This window comes from Phoca vitulina, unplaced genomic scaffold, assembly GCF_004348235.1.
Source record: "Phoca vitulina isolate PV1807 unplaced genomic scaffold, GSC_HSeal_1.0 scaffold32, whole genome shotgun sequence".
Taxonomy (NCBI): Eukaryota; Metazoa; Chordata; class Mammalia; order Carnivora; family Phocidae; genus Phoca; species Phoca vitulina.
The window spans coordinates 15,724,032-15,744,368 of NW_022589735.1; the positions used below are offsets into that span (position 1 = coordinate 15,724,032).

The window sequence follows — 20,337 nt, forward strand, 5'->3', positions numbered from 1 at the left end:
TGTATATAGGAACTCTCAGTTACTAACTTTGTAATTTTTCTGCAAATCTAAAATTATTTCACGATTAAAAGTTTATTTTAAAAAACATAAATTAGGGGCGCCTGGGTGGCTCAGTCGTTAAGCGTCTGCCTTCGGCTCAGGTCATGATCCCAGGGTCCTGGGATCGAGTCCCGCATCGGGCTCCTTGCTCGGCAGGAAGCCTGCTTCTCCCTCTCCCACTCCCCCTGCTTGTGTTCCCTCTCAGGCTGTGTCTCTCTCTGTCAAATAAATAAATAAATTCTTAAAACAAAACAAAACAAAACAAAAAAAACATAAATTACAAAGTGAAAACTATTAAAAAAAAAAAGATGAAAATGTATTTCTTGCTCAATGAAAACAAACTTAATTTTGTCTCCAAATTTCTAAGTACCGTACTTGCAAAATTCAATCCTCTTGTACCTATTTGGTTCTTAGGTGAAGGTAGCATTCTATTGGCTGACATTCAAGGATATTTTCACACCTGGGAGTCTGGGTGGCTCAGTCGGTTAAGCCTGGGACTCTTTGTTTTGGCTCAGGTCCTGATCTCATGGGCCCTGAGATGGAGCCCCTCGTGGGGCTCCATGCTCAGCGGGGAGTCTGCTTGAGATTCTCTCCCTCTCCGCCTCCCCCCACTTGCACAGGGCCACGACCCCCACGCACACATTCTCTCTCCCTCTCTCTAAAATAAATAAATTAAAAAGTATGTTAAGAATATTTTCACACTGGTACTTCCTGTCCTTAAGGGTAAGGGACATACCCTACACGTGCTTGATTTAATTATGCAACACACATTTAATGCTTGCTTATGCTGTCAGTTTACCATGAGTGAGGCGCTGGGCAGCTTGTCCTTGTCACACAAAGGCCTCCTTCATCATAGATGCTTACAATGGGTGACTCAAAGATACTGTGGCGGACATTGTGGTCCCACTGTCGTGCCTACAGGGTTAGGTGGCAGGAAGAGGCTGACCTCACTCCCAGCTCCAGAAAAGCCTATTATTTGAACTCCATCTAGTTAATGTAACCTTGCCACAGCGACGGGTTCAGGTGGCCCCAGCCTCACCCAATCAGCACAGAGAATTCCCCTGGCAACAGGATGGGTTGAAAAACCAACTGGGGATAACAAGATATGAAAGGAGATGGATTTGTTCAGAGCTCCTGGGGAAAAACAGTGCCCGTACTCTGAAGAAATACCCTCTCTTCTTCTGCAAGATGTAGCACACACACGCACAAATGTTTAATCTGCAACTTATTAGCCTTCTGTCACCAGATGGAAACTACTCTGAGGATGAAAGCACAGAGGAGGGCTACTCTTGGGTAGGCAGGCTGCCCTTACTCAACTCTCATTCTCACAAATACAAAATGGCAGTAAAAATACTTCCTGCAGATCACTGTTAATTCCAAAGAAATGTCTACATTATGGTCATGCTAAAAACAACAAAAACAAGTAAGAATTGGGAGGATACTAAGGTATGGCTAATTTTGTGTCACTACTGACATTTTGGTTATATCTTTTTTAAAAGTCTGTACCTGTCAGATATTCAAAGTGAAACAGTTACAGGTGAAATTATGTCCTGGATTTGTTTCAAAATATTCCAGAATTTTAAAAAATGGAAGAATAAGGGGTGGTAAGTGAAGAAATAATTTAAAATACTGAAGGTGAGGAATCGGTAAATGGTTCCTTATATTGTTCTAATTTTGTATTTTAATCCATAAAATATTAAAACAATGATCCCTGCATGTCTCAATATTATGATCATGTATATACGAAGCTGCCTTATGTAGTGAAAAGCATGATACATCAAGTAAATCAAAGAGACCAGAATTCAAGAAAAAGATATATTTGTATAACCATAACACAGTCACAGACAGTTAAAATGAACTTGAAAAACCATCTAATTCAATGCCTTGATTTTAACAGCTATAAAAAAATGAAATCTAATACATTCAAACTTTATGTTGCAGCCTAGGAAGTAATTCTGCTTTTGTTATTTACCAATGACGTATCTGAAAATTGAAAATACTAGCCTATACTCGCACCCTGGACCTGCTTACCCTCACATCCAATGGACTGTTCTCCATCCTCACTTTACAAAACCACTCAGCCACATCCAGCACTTTCCTTCCTGTAAAGCATCTACCATTCTGTCTTCCCACTTCCCACCCCTGCACTTCCTTCTCCCCCTCTCCCCCAGGATGCAGTGCTGAGAATTCTTTGCTCATGGAAATTCTAGGATTTTACCTTAAGTCCACCAACTTTCTTCACTCCACATTCTCTTCCTGGGTTAATGCTATTTAACTGCTATGCTTTTTTCATCCTTTGTGCTGAATGACCCTCTAGAGCTGTATTTCTAGCCCAGACCTCTATCCTGAGCTCCAAAATCAAACAGCCTCACCAATGACGAAAAACGCCAACAGGTGCCCAAATGCAATCTCCTCCTTGCTTCAGCTCTGAGTTGGCCAATAGCACCCGCATCCAGGGGAGTCACACTCCTGCCTCACGTCTGATCACCAGGTCCTAGAGATTCTTGTTGTCTTCCCTTCCCAGCTGCCTTAGTTCCAGCTCACATCCTCTCTCTCCTTTCTGGTCCTTCTGCTAGCAACCCTTAAATGATTAATACTCCAGGGTCATGTTTCTAAACGCAAAACTCATCATGTTACTTCCTTCCTCAAACCCAGTGTCTGGGGCTGAAGTCCATACTCCCTTCCAGCTCTTCAGGCTAGCGAGCTGGTCTCTCTCCACCTCTCTCTGTCAGGTGTTCCCTGCACAATCCCTCCTGCTACTGGAAACTCCAGTCTGCACCCTGACCCCCTTCCACCCACTGAGCTGTTTCATGCTTCATAATCACTGCTCTTCTGATTTTCTTCTCCTATTAGAAGACTCATTCATTCATTATTTATTCATCACACACATACTGAATTCTTAACTATGTGATAGGCCCTGTGCTGGAGTACAGCAGTAGAAACTGACACTGTGCTAGTCTCAAGGAGTTTAGAGCCTAGCTGGGAAACAGACAGTAAACATCTAAGCTATGGGGACAGAGGACAGGTAGAGAATAAGCTTCCCATGAGATAATATTTGAGTTCATGTGAATTTTGTTAGAAGATCCTCTCCTGATTCTTTGTAAACTAAAATGACTTAGAAGGGTCCCCCCTCGCCTTTTTTTCCTTTCTTTTTTTTTTTGTTTTGGTGAATCTGGGAGTTTAAAATGCCTTTCCCTTGAGATGAGATTTTGTGCTGAACTTCCTTCTAGAATTCGCAATGCCAGCAAAAACTGAATCAGATGTCAAAAGTCAGCATTCCTAAGCAACCCCCAACCCCACACCACACATGACCCTAAGGCAGTGCAGAAATGCCCTCTTCCTCCTCAAGACTCCAGATAACATCAGGGCACCCTAGCCCTTCCCTACCTTGCCCCTCTGGCTGAGAATTCCTAAGGACAGGAGCAAAAGCCCTTTACCTTTCAATTCCACACTTGACAACACGCAAGCCCACAGCCAATGTTTAGGGGTTCAAAAGGCAAAAATTCACTCTTTCAGGGTAAATTACCTTGTACATCCGAGCATAACTTTGTATAAACTTCTTGAATAACAATTATCTATGAAAACTTTAAAAGGCCCAGAAGTACCACTTCTAGTTAAGGTTCTACAAAAATCCTAGTGGGAGGCATAAAAAAAAAAAAAGCCATGTACACGGATGTCTCATTTCAACATCTGACACAGTTGCTAAAAATTAGAAGCAAATGTCAGTGGCCATCAACAAGAGATCTGGGTAAACAAATGATGGCGTGTTCCTTAGGAGGAAGATCCCCTTGCCAGTAGCTAGGAGACAGACCTATCCATATCAGTACAGAAAGATATTCATGTTGTAGGATGACAGTTATAGTCAAATCTTACAATTTATTCTAAGAAAAAAACATATGCTTTCATGGCATACAGAAAAGTCTCTAAGAAAGCACCCCCACGTTTTATGTCTCGAGGGCATGGGACTAGAAGCAAGGAAGAACCACACTTCTTTACTATAAACCTCCAATCACTGAATTCATTTGAATGCAATATTCCTTAAATATTCTTAAGTAAAAAAAATGATTTTTACTCTGAAGTATATATTATTTCAGGAAACTGAGATTATGTTTTTAAATTCTGAGGGTTTTTTAAAAGATGAAATGTTATTCACTGCTAAATTTCCAGGACCTAGAATAGAGACACCAAGCAGGCACTCAGTTAATATTTCCTAAATTAATAACTGCTGTGCAATTATAGCAAACTATAGAAATGATCCTGGAAAGTATAGTCTTCTGTGCAATTATGAAACAGCTGCTCAGAGGGAAAGAAGTATCCAATAGCTGCTTCATTGACTCACATAGGAAAAAAATCACTTGCAGAGGTATCTTAACAATATGGTTATCAATCTAAATGAGTTAGGATTTTTTTTAAAAAGTAAGCTTTTAAAAAGCACACAAACTCTCATCATATAAGCAATCTCCAAACTGCCACGTTTGCCAAGAAAAGAGCTCCTTCCAAATCAATTTAAGTCACAACCTGGCACATGCCTGGTCGTAATACGAATAATCAAAAGATATTGGAAAACAGGGACGCCTGGGTGGCTCAGTTGGTTGGGTGACTGCCTTCGGCTCAGGTCATGATCCTGGAGTCCTGGGATCGAGTCCCGCATCAGGCTCCCTGCTCAGCCGGGAGTCTGCTTCTCCCTCTGACCCTCCCCCCTCTCATGTGCTCTCTCTCTCTCAAATAAATAAATAAAATCTTAAAAAAAAAAAAAGATATTGGAAAACAGTGTGGGAAAACACAGATCCTGTAAGAGAAGAAAATCAGTAACGGCCAAAAAGCCATTAATTTTGATCTACTTCAAATTTTGATCTACTTCAAATTCCTTATTTGGGGAGGTAAGTAACTTTTAGTTTGGACTACTGAGACCACCTTCATCTAAACACATCAAAAGACCAAACAAGCAGGCTATAATCTTCAGATCCTAAAGAATGCCCCAAAGACGGCAGCGCTCCATGACTGCCGATGGGGTGGGTGGGGGGGTGGGGGGGTGTGTGTCTGTGTGTGTGTGTGTGTGTGTGTTACCTTGACTAATGAAAGACAAGCAAGGTTTCAAGGCTTTAAGGAAAAGGCCTTGCACAGGTTCAAATTTAAGTTCCATTTCTCCTTCCTTCTTTTTTTTAAGGAAGATGCAGAATATTTAACCAAATATTAATTCATTGGTAAGGCTTATTTATATAAATAATGGCCAAACAGAGCTCAGATGCCCCCCCCCCCCACCTTCCCCGCAGTTTCCTCCCCAAGGGAAGGCACTCAGTACTTCTTTTGGGACACTTGAACACTTGAACCCAGAGGTCTACTTAATCCTAAAACCCCACATACTCCCTGGATTTTTTTTTTTCAATCACTACTCTTAATTCAAAAAAACTCCCTTGAAAGGGAGACTTAATCCTCCCTATGAAAACACAGTAGGTTCCAAATAGCTTGTCACCAAAACCCAAGGATATTTAGAGAAGAGAAAGGTTAAAATACTCTGCCAAATTACTGTAACTGGTGTTTAGCAAGTGAGTGAGTTAGAAATGAATAATGTCTCAGTCCTTTCAGACTGCCCTCTGCAATCTCCTCTGCTACCTGCTCTTTAACAACTGGATGTAAATTCTTCCGCGGTCGAGCCAGCGTGAGGCATTTCTCCCTCGGGCAATGACCGTCTAGATGAAGGTGTCTAAGTTCGTTGGGAAATCCACCACCTACAGTTTACTTACTAAACTCGTCCAAAGGTCCCAGGCCCTGGTCTTCACCCCCCCGACCCACTCTGCCACTCTCGAGATCAGGGGCCCTGTTGCTCAGTTCTCAGGGATCAGACTTAGGGATGGAACAGGTGCGCAGTAAGTACCTGATTATGCCATTTCGTGGCCCACCAGAACTAGGGGGAAAAAAAATAACTTTGGAAGCCATCTAAAAGCAACGCCTGTGTTCACTCTGGCTAATAACGAGCTACAAATGACGATTTTTTTTTTTTTTAATTAGCATGCTTTCCATCTGAATGAATCCCACAGAACTTGGAAGCCAACATCGACGCGCCGCGCAGCCGCTCGGGTCTGGGCAGAGGGGGCAGCTGCGCCAGACGCGAACGCAGCCCACCCCGGGCTGCAGAGGGCGGGCGGCGGGGAGAATGGCGAGCGCCGCGAGCGAGGGCTTGACTCCCGCCGCTCCTGCCCCGAGGCCGGGAGCGGGGCCGGGAGGGGGAAGGGAGCGAACCGGAGGAGCCCCGGGCGCCCGCGGCCGCCGAGCCCGGGAGGGGGTGGGGGGGCGTCTCCCTGACAACCGCGCCGGGGCGCAGCCCAGCCTCAGGCCCCGGGAGGGGGGGGAAGGGAGGGCAGCCGGGGGGACCCCCCGCGCAGGGCCGGCGACGGCCGGGGGCACCTCCGCCGCTCAGCAGCCGCGGTCCCGCCTCGGGGGCCCCGTCCGGCCGCGGCCCGCGCCTACCGTGTATCCCCGCTCCAGGTCGCTCTCCTCGTAGCGAAAGGACGGGATGTAGACCTCCATGGCCGCGCCAGCCGGCCGGCGGAGGGCGAGCGGGGGGCGGGCTCGCGGCCGCAGCTCCGCCCCCGGCCGAGCGCCCCGCCTCCCTGCCCTGCGCCCCCGGGACCCAGACGCTGCGCCGCGGGGCCCGGGAGCCGCCGCCGCCCCCGCCGCGCGCCGCGTTCCCGGGGGCTCGGGGCGGGAGCCGGGGGCCCGGGGCCGGGCGGCGGAGGGCGCGGAGCTCCGGGCGCCTGGGTCCGGGCCCACAGGGCGGCGGAGCGGAGCTGGGCCCGGAGGAGGCGGGGCCTGAAAACCTGTGAGTCTGCAGAAAAGGGGTGTGCGCGCCTCCGCGCCAGGCGCCGGGGACCGGGCCGCACCCGGGCGCTCCCTGCCCTTCGGGCGCCGGCGGGCGCTGCGTTTGCGTTTCGCCAGACGCTACCCTGAGCGATTGCAGGACGGCGGGGAGCTGAAAAGCAGGGGAGCTCCTTGGTGCTGTTCCCGATGTTTGCATTTTCGTCTTAACTCTCGGCTGGCATTCACAGCAGTGAACCCTCCAACTTTTACCAAGACTTTTCTATTTCCCCTTGAATCCAAGGTCAATGTCTCGTTCTCAGCAGACAAAGCTGGGAATGGTATTATCTTATAGAACCCGAACATCAGCGGGTCACGAAGACACACTCTGGCTTCTTGCTCCAGTTTTAAAATGAGTAGCTGTTTGCGTGTTTTAACTGTAAGAGAAAACAGAACACAAACACACACGCACACACACGAAAAAGAAAAAAAAGAGAGAAGAGAAAGGTGAGGGCCGCAATCTGCCTGTCGGGCCAGGACCAAATAACCTGAAAGTACCTAAAGGATGAAGTGATCCACTTGAGGAAACTTGATTATCAGGTTACCTTTGTAAACTCCGAGTTTCTTCCTTCGGTCAGAGCATGGAGCAGAATAGAAACTTGGAGGTGACTTGTTTCACTTGGAGTGACTGGTCACTGAAAAGTGACCTCGGGCAGCGAGCTTTGGGGCTGCAAGCGCACAGAGGCTTCTACATCAGTGTGCTCTTGAGGCCAGGGGGCATTGCAACTTGGTAAACTCTAAAGGTGATGCTGAGCCCCTAAGTCATGGAGAAGAGGAAGAATCAAGCCCTTTACTTTAAGAACTTGCCTGATGGGGACCTGCAGAGCCTCTGAAGACCATCCTCCTCGCCCACACACTTGCAACTCCAGGATCTGCCACTCAGAACTCTGTGCCTCGGCAGAAAGCTGTGCCCTGTGACCAGACCACCCTTCCTCTTCTGCTGGTCAGCACCATCTCACGTTAGGAAACAGCTCTATGGACACCATGCTGTCGGAGTTCAGAGCCTGGCTTGTGGTTCTCTTAAGCCTCTGGTGACTATCACAATGTATTGTGTGATTTATTTATCTGCCTCACCCAGTAGGTGTTAGGGTGTGTAGCTTAAAAAAAATTTTTTTTTTATCCCCTGCTTGGCCTGTTGCCTGGCACATTTTTCTTGAAAGCTTTATAGAAGCATTTATTTATTTTTTTTAAAAGATTTTATTTATTTATTTGACAGAGAGATAGCGAGAGCAGGAACACAAGCAGGGGGAGTGGGAGAGGGAGAAGTAGGCTCCCTACGGAGCAGGGAGCCCAATGAGGGACTCGATCCCAGGACCCCGGGATCATGACCTGAGCCGAAGGCAGACGCTTAAGGACTGAGCCACCCAGGCGCCCTTATAGAAGCATTTAAATATTCAATCTTTACAAATAGAGTAGAATGCAGCAGCTACTATAGCAGATACTGTTACGTACCATGTCTCAGTACTAAGCTTTCTAATAACCCCATGAGGAAGTGTTATGTGCAGCAGGACTTTAAAGGAGTGTTTCTGGATATTGTTTTTAAAATAATAATGGTGAGGCTCCTGGCTGGCTCAGTCAGAAGAGCATACACCCTTTGATCTCCGTGTCATCAGTTTGAGCCTCACACTGGGTGTAGAGATTACTAAAAAAAAAAAAAAAATTAATAAAAAAAAATTGTGAGTCTTAAAGTTTAAAAAATAAATAAATAAAACAAAATAATAATGGCTGCTGATGGCAGAAGACCAAAACAATTTCCAGATTGGTTGAAACAACTTGTTTAAGTCTCAGTGGGTAGGAGTGCCTGGCTGGCGCAGTCCGTAGAGCATGTGACTCTTGACCTCGGCCTCAGGGTTCGAGCCCCACGTTGGTACAGAGATTACTTAAAAATTTTTTAAAAAAAGTCTCAGTGGGTAATGTAACCCAGGACTATGTAATCATAAAGTCCTCGCGCTAGAGACTGCTGATCTAGCTTTTAAAATGCTTTCTATACCTTCCTTTCCCCAAAGCTTGCTAGTAGCCTGGCATATACCTTTTTGTCTGGCATGGCTCACCTATTTACCTGTTGAACTTAAAAGGCAGAAATGTGTGGATCCATGAAAATCTGACAGATGGTCTGGGTGCCTGGGTGGCTCAGATGGTTAAGTGTCTGCCTTCGGCTCAGGTCATGATCCCAGGGTCCTGGGATCGAGTCCCACATCAGGTTCCCTGCTCAGCGGGGAGCCTGCTTCTCCCTCTGCCTCTCTCTCTCTGTCTCTTATGAATAAATAAGTAAAATCTTAAAAAAAAAAAAAATCTGACAGATGGTCCAAGTGAAACCTATTTGTTGTATTCTACTAATTTTTGGAGTCTACTAATATTAATATTAATTACATTATTATATAATATATAATTATATAATATTATAATATATAATATAATATAATTATAATATAACTAGTATACTATAATATATATTTATAATATACATTATATAATATGTAATTATATAATATATAACTAAATGCATTAATATGAATATTAATAACATTATTTGTTGTATTCTACTAATAGCAGTGTATAATTTAATTTTGCCTTGCTGAAAATCTACGTATCTCTCAATATGTGGGTATGTTCTGGAGGGTTTAGCAGCTCAGCCATAAGTGGGATTGTTATTTCAATGATTACAGAGGCGTAATTGAGGCTCAGAGGAAATAAATTAACTATGAAATTACTAGCTAATAGTTAGAAGGGCTAAATTTCTAACCAAGTTCTGTGAGTAACCCCTAAGAAGGGGAGAAAAGAATAGTTATACAGAGAACATGGAAAATATATTATTGTGTTGTTCCTACATAACTTTTAGACTAAATCTGCAATCTGTGACAAGCCAGCTAGATTTCTGCTCAGAAATTAATAAAAATACATGGTGAATACATATGTAAGACATTGAACAGTTAGAAGCAAAGAATTTACATAAGCAAAATAATAAAATTTTGCTAAAATCTGGGTATAAAATCCTTATACTAAAAATGCCACACTTACCTAGTATTGGCTAGAAACATATTTCAGCAAATTTAATGATGAATGGTTTTAAATACCAACTCATATTGATTTTCAACCCTGAGATCAAAAGTTGCATGCTCTACGACTGAGCCAGCCAGGTGCCCCTATATTAGAAGTTTAGAGCGAAATCTGTCAGGAATGTATATTACATATTCAACATTTTATAAGACTAATACATCATGACCAAATAAGATTTAACCCAGGAACATAAAGATGGTTAAACATTAGGAAATCTGTTCATGTATTTCTCAACATTGTCCTATTAGAAAAGAAAAATAAATAAATGAATATGTCAGTGAATTCTAAAAAAACATTAGTAAATCAATATACCTCTTCCTAGTAATTCTTAGCAGGCTAGGGATAGCAAGAAACATTTTTAAGTTAATAAAGTTTAGCTACAATAATCCCACAGCAAATATCCTACTCAGCGTCATATGAGGGAGCGTCCTAACAGTGCCAATAATTTTATTACAACTATTTTTTTTTTAAGATTTTACTTATTTATTTACTAGAGAGAGAGAGAGATTGAGCATGAGCAGGGGGCAGGGGCAGAGGGAAAGAGAATCTCAAGCAGACTCTGCACTAAGCCCAATGCGGGGCTCCATCTCACCACCGTGAGATCATGACCTGAGCCAAAATCAAGAGTCTGATGCTTAGCCAACTGAGCCATCCCTTTATCACAACTATTCTTTCAAATTTTGCTGGAGGCCCTCACCTGTGAAATAGGACAAGCAAAAGACCTAAGAGGTACAGATACTGGGTAGGAAGACAGAAAACTAAGGCTGTTTGTAGATGAAATGATCTACATAGAACTGAGTCAACTAAAAAATGATCAGAATTAATAAAAGAGTTTTGTAAGGTGCCGTATACTAAATCAATGTATACTACTTGAAAGATTTCCTATAAAATAGCTTTCTTACACACCAACATTAATCAGTTAAAAAATAACATAGGGAAAACCAAAAGATTTCATTAATAACAGTATTTAAAACTGATGTCTAAGGATAAACTTTACAACAAACATTCAAGACCTTTTGAAGAAACCTAAAAAACTTTATTAAAGGGGGGCGCCTGGGTGGCTCGGTCGTTAAGCGTCTGCCTTCGGCTCAGGTCATGATCCCAGGGCCCTGGGATCGAGCCCCGCATTGGGCTCCCTGCTCGGCGGGAAGCCTGCTTCTCCCTCTCCCGCTCCCCCTGCTTGTGTTCCTGCTCTCGCTATCTCTCTGTCAAATAAATAAATTAAAAAAAAAAAAAAAACTTTATTAAAGGATGTAAAAGAAGATCTGAAAATAGTTATATCATGTTCCTGAATGGGAAGAATCAATTTTTTATTTTAAAGATATGAGTTTTCACCAACATGACTTATTAAGTTAATACAATTAAAACCCCAACAAGTTAAGAAAGTGACAAGCAGATTCTAAAATTCATTTAAAGAATGAATAGGGCAAGTTTGAACAAGAAGAAAAATGATTGAGGGGATAAGTTAATTTATACGACATCAAAACATATAAAGCCATAGTACAGATCTTCCTTGGCTTATGATGGGGTTATGTCCTGATAAACCCATTGTAAGCTTAAAATAGCATCAAGTCAAAAATGCATTTAATAAACCTAACCTACTGAACATCGTGGCTTAGCCTAGCCAACCTCAGACATGCTCAGAACACTTCTGTTAGTCTCCATTTGGGCAAAATCATCAAACACAAAGCCTATTTTTTAATCAAGTGTTGAATATCTAATGTAATTTATTGAATACTGAATGTAAAAAAAAAAAAAAAAAAGATTGTTGTAAGTATATCAGTTGTTTACCCTTGTGATTGCCTGCAGCTGCCCGGTATCACCCAACAGTATTGGACTGCACATCCCTAGCCTGAGAGAAGATGCAAATTCAAAATTTGAAGAATAGTTTCTACGAATTCATATTGCTTTCGCACCATCATAAGGTCAAAAAATCTTGAGTTAAACCATGGTAAGTCAGGAACAGTCTGTAATGAAATCAGTGTGATCCTGGAACAGAATGAGACAAATGATCAAGGGAACCAAGTAGTCCAGAAACATAACCCTGAATATATAGTGACATAATATGGAACAACAGTGTTATTTCAAACTTATGGGGGTTAGAAAAAAAAAAGTATTCAATATATGGTGTTTACATAGTTTTCATAAATGTTTAAATTGTAAAATTTTATTATATGTTAAAAATAAATGGTGTTTAAATAAAAGGTATAATATATAGTTTATGGATAACTGGCTATCCATTTGAAAGAAAAATAAAATAGGTTTTAAAAATGAATTCCATATATAGTAAAAATCTCTATGAAGAACCAAAGCTATAAAACCTTAATGTGGACAAAGTCTTCTTATTACAATATACAAAATGTCAAAGGCATTAATGGAAAGATATTTTAGACTATATAAGGATTTAAAATTACACTTGACCCTCGAATAGAAGTGGGGTTAGGGGCACTGACCCCCCCTTGCAGTTGAAAATCCATGCATAACTTTTGACTCCCCCATAACTTAACTACTAATAGCTTACTATTACCAGAAGCCTTACCCAGAACACAAACCTTCAGTTAACACACACTTTGTATGTTAGATGTATTATATACTGTATTCCTACAATAAAGTAAATTACAGAAAAGAAAACGTCATTAAAATCATAAAAGAAAATATACGTACAGTACTATACTGTATTTATAAAAAAAAAATCCACATATAAGTGGACCTGCACAGTTCAAACCCATGTTGTTCGAAGGTCAACTGCAATGTAAACCAAAGACCACAAAGTTTAAAAAACATTTAATAAAATGAGAAAGAAAAAAAATTAAAAAAAAAAAAAGTTAGTTAAAAAAAATAAAAAATAAAATGAGAAAGATATTTCAACATGTATAACAAAGGATTAACGTGTATTTTATATGTTAAGAATACATAATTTTTTTAATGGCAGAATAGGAAATGGACACAGTTTGAATAGGCATTTTGCAGAAGATTGCAAATGGACCCAAAAGTCTGCATTAATTATCTATGAACGCATAACAAATTACCCCCAAATTTAGCTGCTTTAATTAAAGCGATAAATACTTATTCTCTCCCACAGTTTCTGTGGGTCAGGAATCTCGGAGCTGCTTAGGCTACTGTCAAAACGTCCACCAAGGCTCAGTCATCTTCAGACTCTACTTCCTGGGCCACAAGTTGGTTCACTCACATGCCTCGCAAGTTAATGTTGGTTGTTGGTGGGAGACCTCTGCTCCTGACCACTTGGACCTCCCTATCAGCCCCTCTAAATGTCCTGAAGACATGGAGGCTGGCTTCCCCCAAGGCAAGAAATCCACAAGAGCTCAGGGCAGAGGTCACCATGATTTTCTATCGCTTACCCTCAGAAGTCATACTCCATCGTTTCTGTAATATGCTACTGGTTACCCAGGTTGGCTTTATTCCATGTGGGAGGGGACTACACAATGGCTTAAGTCTCAGGAGGCAGGAATTAAATGGAGCTACTGTGGAGGCTAGCTACCCCGTAACTGAGAAGAGATGCTCAAATCCAGTGGTAATCAAGACAATGCAAATTAAATAATGAGGTATCAGTTTGCAACTTTTAGATTGGCAAAAATTTCAAAGGTTATTCCAGTATTGGCAAGGATGTGGGGAAATAAGTACTATTGGTAAGTCTGTAAACTGGGACAGTCTCTGAATGACAAGCTGACAGGAGCTATTACAGTTCTAAAGGCACATAGTCAGTCTAGAAACCTCACTTCTGTGTTAACTAACTAGAATTTAAATAAAAACTTAAAAAAAGAATTAAAAAATAAAGCATTATTTTAGTATTTATTTAAAGATTTTATTTATTTATATTTAGAGACAGAGAGAGAGTGCGCATTAGCCAGCGGAGGGGCAGACAGAGAGGGAGAATCTCAAGCAGACTCCCTGCTGACGTGGGGCTCCATCTCACGACCCTGAGATCATGACCTGAGCCGAAACCGAGTCAGACGTTTAACCAACTGAGTCACTCAGGCGCCCAGCATTATTTTAGCACTTAACAACAACAACAACAAATTAAAAAAAAAAAAAAAGAAAGAAAGAAAGAAAAGAAAAGAAATAAGAAATTTCACTTCTGAAAATAGTTCTCTATGTGCACAGCAGGAAAGGTATGTACAAGAATTTGATGGTAAAAAATTGGAAACAAATTCTATCATATTATGGATTAAAAAATATGTTAGTGTATCTATACCATGAATACAATGTTGCTGTTAAAAAACCCCATGTAGAGATTGTTGAGTTAGGATAGCAAACTGAACATCCATAACTAATTTCACTTCTTCCTCCAGCCCCAATAAAAGACAAGGAGCTTTTCCTTTTTTTCAAACCCATAAAAGTAGGGAAAACAGGAGAGAGGGAACAGCAACAAGATTTTTGTAAGCTAGAAAGCAGATGGATGAGAAGTAACTGTTTTAGCAAACAAGAAAAAGCCAAATTTAAATGGGAAAGCTGAAAACCAACCTCATTTACACAGCACAAGTCAAAAGGCTCATCAACAGGGAACAGGGAACAGCAGGTACCTCTAGAATGGAAGGTAGCTGGCGAAAATAAGGAAGATGGAGTGAAAGCAGAGAATCAGGAAAATCCCTTCATCCCCTCCCCCCACCCCCACACCGTTCTGGAGGGTATGTCCTCAAGAGAGGGTAAAAGAGAGTCTTTGCACTGGAAGTTGATAGCCTGGCTGAGGGCATGAAAACTTTTACCAAAAAATAGCTAAGGTCTGGGGTTTGGTGACGATATACATGACGAATGATGAATGTTGAAAACCTACAGAGGCTTGCAGCTATACATTTACCTTCCAGGCAAGAGACAGGCAAAGTAGTCTCTGGGAAATCTGAGCAGCCCAAGAGGAAAAATCTGGAGGCACCCCCATTAGAAGTTCCCTACAAACCGTCCAATGATAACACTCTTCAGTGACACTCAAATTTCACAGGTCCCATGACTATGCTCAGGGCATCTAATCAGCTTTCAGTTCCCACTGCTAAACAGGAAGAGTTATCCCAAAATTAATAGATGTCCGAGGAAACCATCTAACATGGAAGAGAGACCAAAATAGGAAAATAATTTTGAGGAAACAGAAACAGGTAAGAAAACAATTTTAAAAGTAAACTGTCACTAATATCCTCAGAGAGATACAGGACTTAAAAATAGGAATGGCCCAGAAAACAAAAAAGTACATTCAGAGAGTAGGAACAAAATGACAGGGATAGAATATAAGAAAAACAATGGCCCTAGTCCAGGACATCCAATATCCACGTGATAGGTCTTCCAGAAGGAGAAGACGAATACAGAAGGGAAGACATCATGAGCAAAACAACTCAAGCAAATTTCCAGAACTGAATGTCATGTTTCCAGATTGAAAGCACCCACACTGGATGAAAACAGACATACACAACAGCAAATCTCTGTAAGATTTCAGAACACTGGCAATAAAAGAAGATCCTACAGACACCAGAGGGTGGGCAGGGTGGGAGTGGGAAACAGCTTATACACAAAAGATCAGAAAACAGAATGGCTTTAGAATTCTCAACAGCAACACTGGAAGCTAGAAGACAATGAGGCAATGTCTTCAGAATTTTAGAGAAAGTGATTTTCAACATCTACTCGCTTAAATTATTGATTAAAAATTAGGTAAAATGAAGTCTCAAAAGTATGGCTTCTATGCATCCATTTCCAGGATACTCTGTATATCCACCAAAATGAGGGCTGAATCAAGAAAGGGGAAGGCATGGGCTCTCAAGAACAGGAGGTAAAACCTGGGGAAAAGCAAAGGGAATCTTCAGAATTACCACTGTGGGCCAGGTATAAAAAGATCCAGACCAGGGGCGCCTGGGTGGCTCAGTCGTTAAGCGTCTGCCTTCAGCTCAGGTCATGATCCTGGGGTCCTGGGATCGAGCCCCACATCGGGCTCCCTGCTCAGCGGGAAGCCTGCTTCTCCCTCTCCCTCTGCCCCTGCTTGTGTTCCCTCTCCTGCTGTCTCTCTGTCAAATAAATAAATAAAATCTTAAAAAAAAAAAAAAAAAAGGTCCAGACTAGAGCAACCTCACTCCAGCAACATTTTGAGAGCTGTCTTCACAATGCTTTCTGCCATATCTTCATTCCAACCTACAAAAGTACTGCAGAATACACTACAGCAACACAGGAGAATAAGCGAAGAAAGAGGAAGGCATGAGACCCAGGACGTAGGGACTAAACCCCAGGAGAAAGCTAAAGGCACTTCCAAAGCCCAAAGTAGGGGACATCCAAGAAGACAACAGGTCCAGAGAAAATAGAATTCCCCAGGAGACTTTGCTTACAGAAAACAATCAGGCTAGATTACCTGATTGTGAGTGGTCTTGTGGGAAAATGGACTAAGAGACTATGTGAAAACATGGGAAAAATTAGCACTCTATTTTAAAAAATGCACCAACCAAATGAAAAAAATCAAGGCATGTTTTACCTCAGGAAAAAAGTAGGAAGTCACTGAAAACAAGGGAAGTCTGAGAAGGGAAGTCTGTCACAACCAAGAGGAGCAGAAGGAGACAAGAAGACTAAATGTAATGTGGCATCCTGGATTGCATCTTGGAACAGAAAAAGGACATTTAAGGCAAAAGCTAAGAAATGTGAATAAACTATTGACTCTAGTTGATAACAATGTAATTAATACATTAACTCTAACAAATGTACTATACTAATGAAGATGTTAATGAGTTAAGGAGATGTAGAGGGGAACTCTATATATACTATCTTCACAAGATTCCGTAAATCTAATACTGTTCTAAAAAATAAAGTTTAGGGAGGTGGGAGGGGGATGGGGTAACGCTGGGTGATGGGCATTAAGGAGGGCACCTGATGTAACGAGCACTGGGTGTTACATGCAACTGATGAAATCACTAAATTCTACCCTGAAATTAATAAACTTTATTTTAACTAACTTGAATTTAAATAAAACAAAAAAACCACAAAGCAAACAAAAAAGTTTATTTTTTAAAAAAGAAAGAAAATCATGATTAGATATACTACAACTTTCCTTGACGAACAATATTTGTATAGGCACAATATTGCAAGTATTAAATACTGATTTAACTGGAAATTGTTAACCTAACTACACTTGAAGTGGGGGGGGGGGTGGCATGAGGGTGTGAGGCAGACAGATGGCAGAGGAAGGGAACTAAACGTCCATTTGCCATAAAAAAGGTAAGTAGATGATGTCTAAAATTGACAATTTGTGCCTGTCTCATTAGTCTTCTAAATTCTTATTTTGAAATCCCTTTCCCCTTGACTTTCTCTCACACCCGTCAACAATCCCTAGTTCTGAATGAATCCAACCATGTGAGGTCCTGCTTTCTCATGGCTGAAATGATACTTTCTTTGGTTGGCTTCCCTGTAAATTCATGATCTCCAAACTCATTTGAGTTTTTTTTTTTTAAGATTTTATTTATTTACTTGAGAGAGGGAGATAGCGAGAGCAGGAACACAAGTGGGAGAGGGAGAAGCAGGCTTCCCAGCGAACAGGGAGCCTGATGCGGGATCATGACCTGAGCCGAAGGTAGACGCTTAACGACTGAGCCACCCAGGTGCCCCGTGTCCTCCTCTTGATGCAAATTTATCCTCTCCACAGGGAGCTTAGAAGGGGACAGCTCCCCTGGTCTAAACCTCTCCCCTCTGGTGGGGAGCCTGCTCAAAAGGGCTTTTATCCTTGAGGTCTTTGGCCCCTAAGACCCAGCTATCTCTGAAGCCCAGCGGCTTTGCATAGGAACTGCCCAAGTTGGAGAGGAGCTTCCTGGTCTCATCATTCATTTTGGTTCCTGGGTCATCATGGGAGGCCCCTAGCACCAGCGTGCCCTCTGGGATTTCTTTAAGGAATTTTACTCCAGACACTTCTGTCAGCACTGTTCCTGTGGTTCCATTCACCAGGGCAATGTTCAGGCCTCTGCCCACGTTGTTCTTCACGGGACTCACGATCACAAGGTTTTCGAAGCACATGGTGGGGGCCCACGACGTTAGCAGCTCCACCGCTGATTTTAAAGGCAAAGAAGTTGTCCAGGCAGGGCTTGCTGAGGCCACACTTGGTCCTCATGACCTGGAAGTCCTCGGAGTCCAAACCCAGCCAGCGGGGCAGACGGAGAGTTTTCATGCTGAAGCTGATGTAGCTGCGAATAAAGATCCATGCGGCGACCAGGGCAAAGATGAGGGCCAGGAGGCGAAACACACCTGACACTCTCATCTTGTCCAGGTGAGGAGCGGCTTGAAGTCAGCATTAGCCTGGGTAAGGGGCTAGCTTCTCGCTGTCCTGCCCATGCCAAGCAGGGACTCTGGCTTCAGCGCAGTGGGGTAGGGAGGGGCAGGGGCGGTGAGGCTCTTCCAGCCCCATGTCCCTCCTGGCTGAGTCCCTGACTGTCCCCTCAGCACCTGCCAGGCTCTCCTGTCTCCCGAGTCCCCAACCGGCTCACCCTGCCAGCCCGTGGCTGTTCTGGAAGCTCCAGCTCCAGTATCTTGGGCTCCAGGACCCCGACTCATTCCTCTTACTCATGTTTGTTTTCTAAACACGTATCATTTCCTTGACCTGCAATCTTTTGACTTACCTGTTGATATTACCCCCTGATGGCTTAATTTCCCTGCTTCCCCAGGAAAGGAGCTTTCAGTCTTTTATTTCCAAATACAAGCAACCTTCCCTTTCTTTTCATTCAGAAGTATCTCTCCTTTTTACTGAGACTCTTTCCATCTACCAGACTTCTTAACTTCCATTTTCACCTTAGGTATTAGTTTTACCCAGGACTTGTCCTGGGCAAACTAATTTCATTCCAATTCTGTTTGTTCTCTGAAGCTGCTTTCATGAACAATCATGGTTTGAAGGGAGAGAGCATGTTCATATTTCCACAAGGATACAATACCTAGTTCTGACTTTTCATATTTTCATGTTGGATGTCCAAAAGTACCTCAAAGACAACACGCCCCGAAGAATTTCATCTTTCCCCAAACCTACATCTCCCTCTAAGGTCTCGGTTAAGCAAAGCAGCAGTATTGGAAGTCATCAAAGCCCAAACTCCGGGCATCATCCTAGGCAACTTTCTTGTATTTTCCTGATCTCAATCCATTGCTTCAGGGCCTGACACAAAGTAGAGACTGAACAAATATTTATCGAATGAAACTTACCCACTTTTATTTCCATTTGCTTGAACGATCTCCTTTTCTACTTCCATTGAGTGGTCAGACCCTCACCATCACCTGGCTGGCTGACTGCTGACCCATCAACCACTATCACATTTTTATTCTCTGTATTTTTTCTTCATTGTTTACTACTTCCTTGGGTCTATGGGACATATTCAAAGTTCTTCACAAACTTCTTGTGGGTGGAAATAAACTTCTCTCCCTAAGCAAGTCCCACATTTCTGTCACCCTTCTTTCCTTTGTCCCTGGGCTTCTTTGAAGGTCTCTAGCTCATTTCTTGACAAGACTCATTTGTAGTGGGGATAGTTCTGAACTTTTGTTGGCTGAATACAAACTGATTATAACTAGAAGCATCCCCCCGACCCCCCCCCCCCGCTCCATTTCTGACCTTCAGCCCCAGGGCTCCAAGAGCAGATCTCAAGGGTGGTGTTCTGAGAGGAAACCCTTCTGGTAAGCCCATTTATCTAGTCACGCACATACCCATTTTATTCAAGAAGCCCTAAATACTGGTGAAATAACCAAAATGCAGGTATTTCACTCAGCTGGAGATATTACTAAGATATTACTGGATACGTAATAGCTAATATTTATTAAGCACTTGCTACTGCTGAGAAATTCACACCAATTATCTTAATTCCCTTAAGGAGCACCTGAACAAGTACTATTTGTACTCTCCATTTTACAGATACGGAAACTAAGTTTTATAGAAAAATAACGAGCTCAAAGTCAATGATGTAGATTCTTGAGCCAGCGTTTAAACTGGTGGGCTACATGCATAACTATATACATCTTGTGGCTGTACCATACTAGGTTCTACGAAAACTAACAAGGGCATAGTCATTCCTCAAGGGGCATACACACTAGTCAAAGCAGGAAGGCCGGACAACCATCAGATATAATACAACAAAGCCATCCGTTAGTACGGTCTGAAAGGCACAAGGTGTTACTAGAGTCCTTCTAGTTAGGAGTCTAAAAAGGATATATGGAAGATGTGGACTTTTTAAATGTGGCCTTAAAGTCTAAAAAATGGATAGGATTTAAACGATTGCTGGCAAAAGGGAAAAGGTTAACTCAGACAAGGTAACATCAACAACAGCACTGACCCAGGGAAATTTGGAGCATGCTCACAAGACAGGGGCATCACGTGATTAAAGCAAAGGGTAAAGGGTAAGACCAGGACAGGCAGTAGTTTGAGACCAGATTTTGTATCATTTG

General features: G+C 42.4%; 1 protein-coding gene and 1 pseudogene across 2 annotated transcripts in view; both read right to left on the bottom strand.

The window, feature by feature from the left end:
- SNX24 (sorting nexin 24) overlaps nucleotides 1-6,606 on the bottom strand; it is a 154,760-nt gene extending 148,154 nt beyond the window's left edge. For both annotated transcript variants that reach the window (XM_032425483.1, XM_032425484.1), the window contains exon 1: nucleotides 6,508-6,606. In XM_032425483.1, the coding sequence (XP_032281374.1) occupies nucleotides 6,508-6,567 (60 nt within the window). In that variant the 5' untranslated portion in view covers nucleotides 6,568-6,606. The remainder of the gene's footprint in view (nucleotides 1-6,507) is intronic.
- A 10,932-nt stretch (nucleotides 6,607-17,538) lies between these two features.
- Nucleotides 17,539-18,178, bottom strand: LOC116645133 (annotated as a pseudogene).
- Between the last annotated feature and the right edge of the window lie 2,159 nt (nucleotides 18,179-20,337).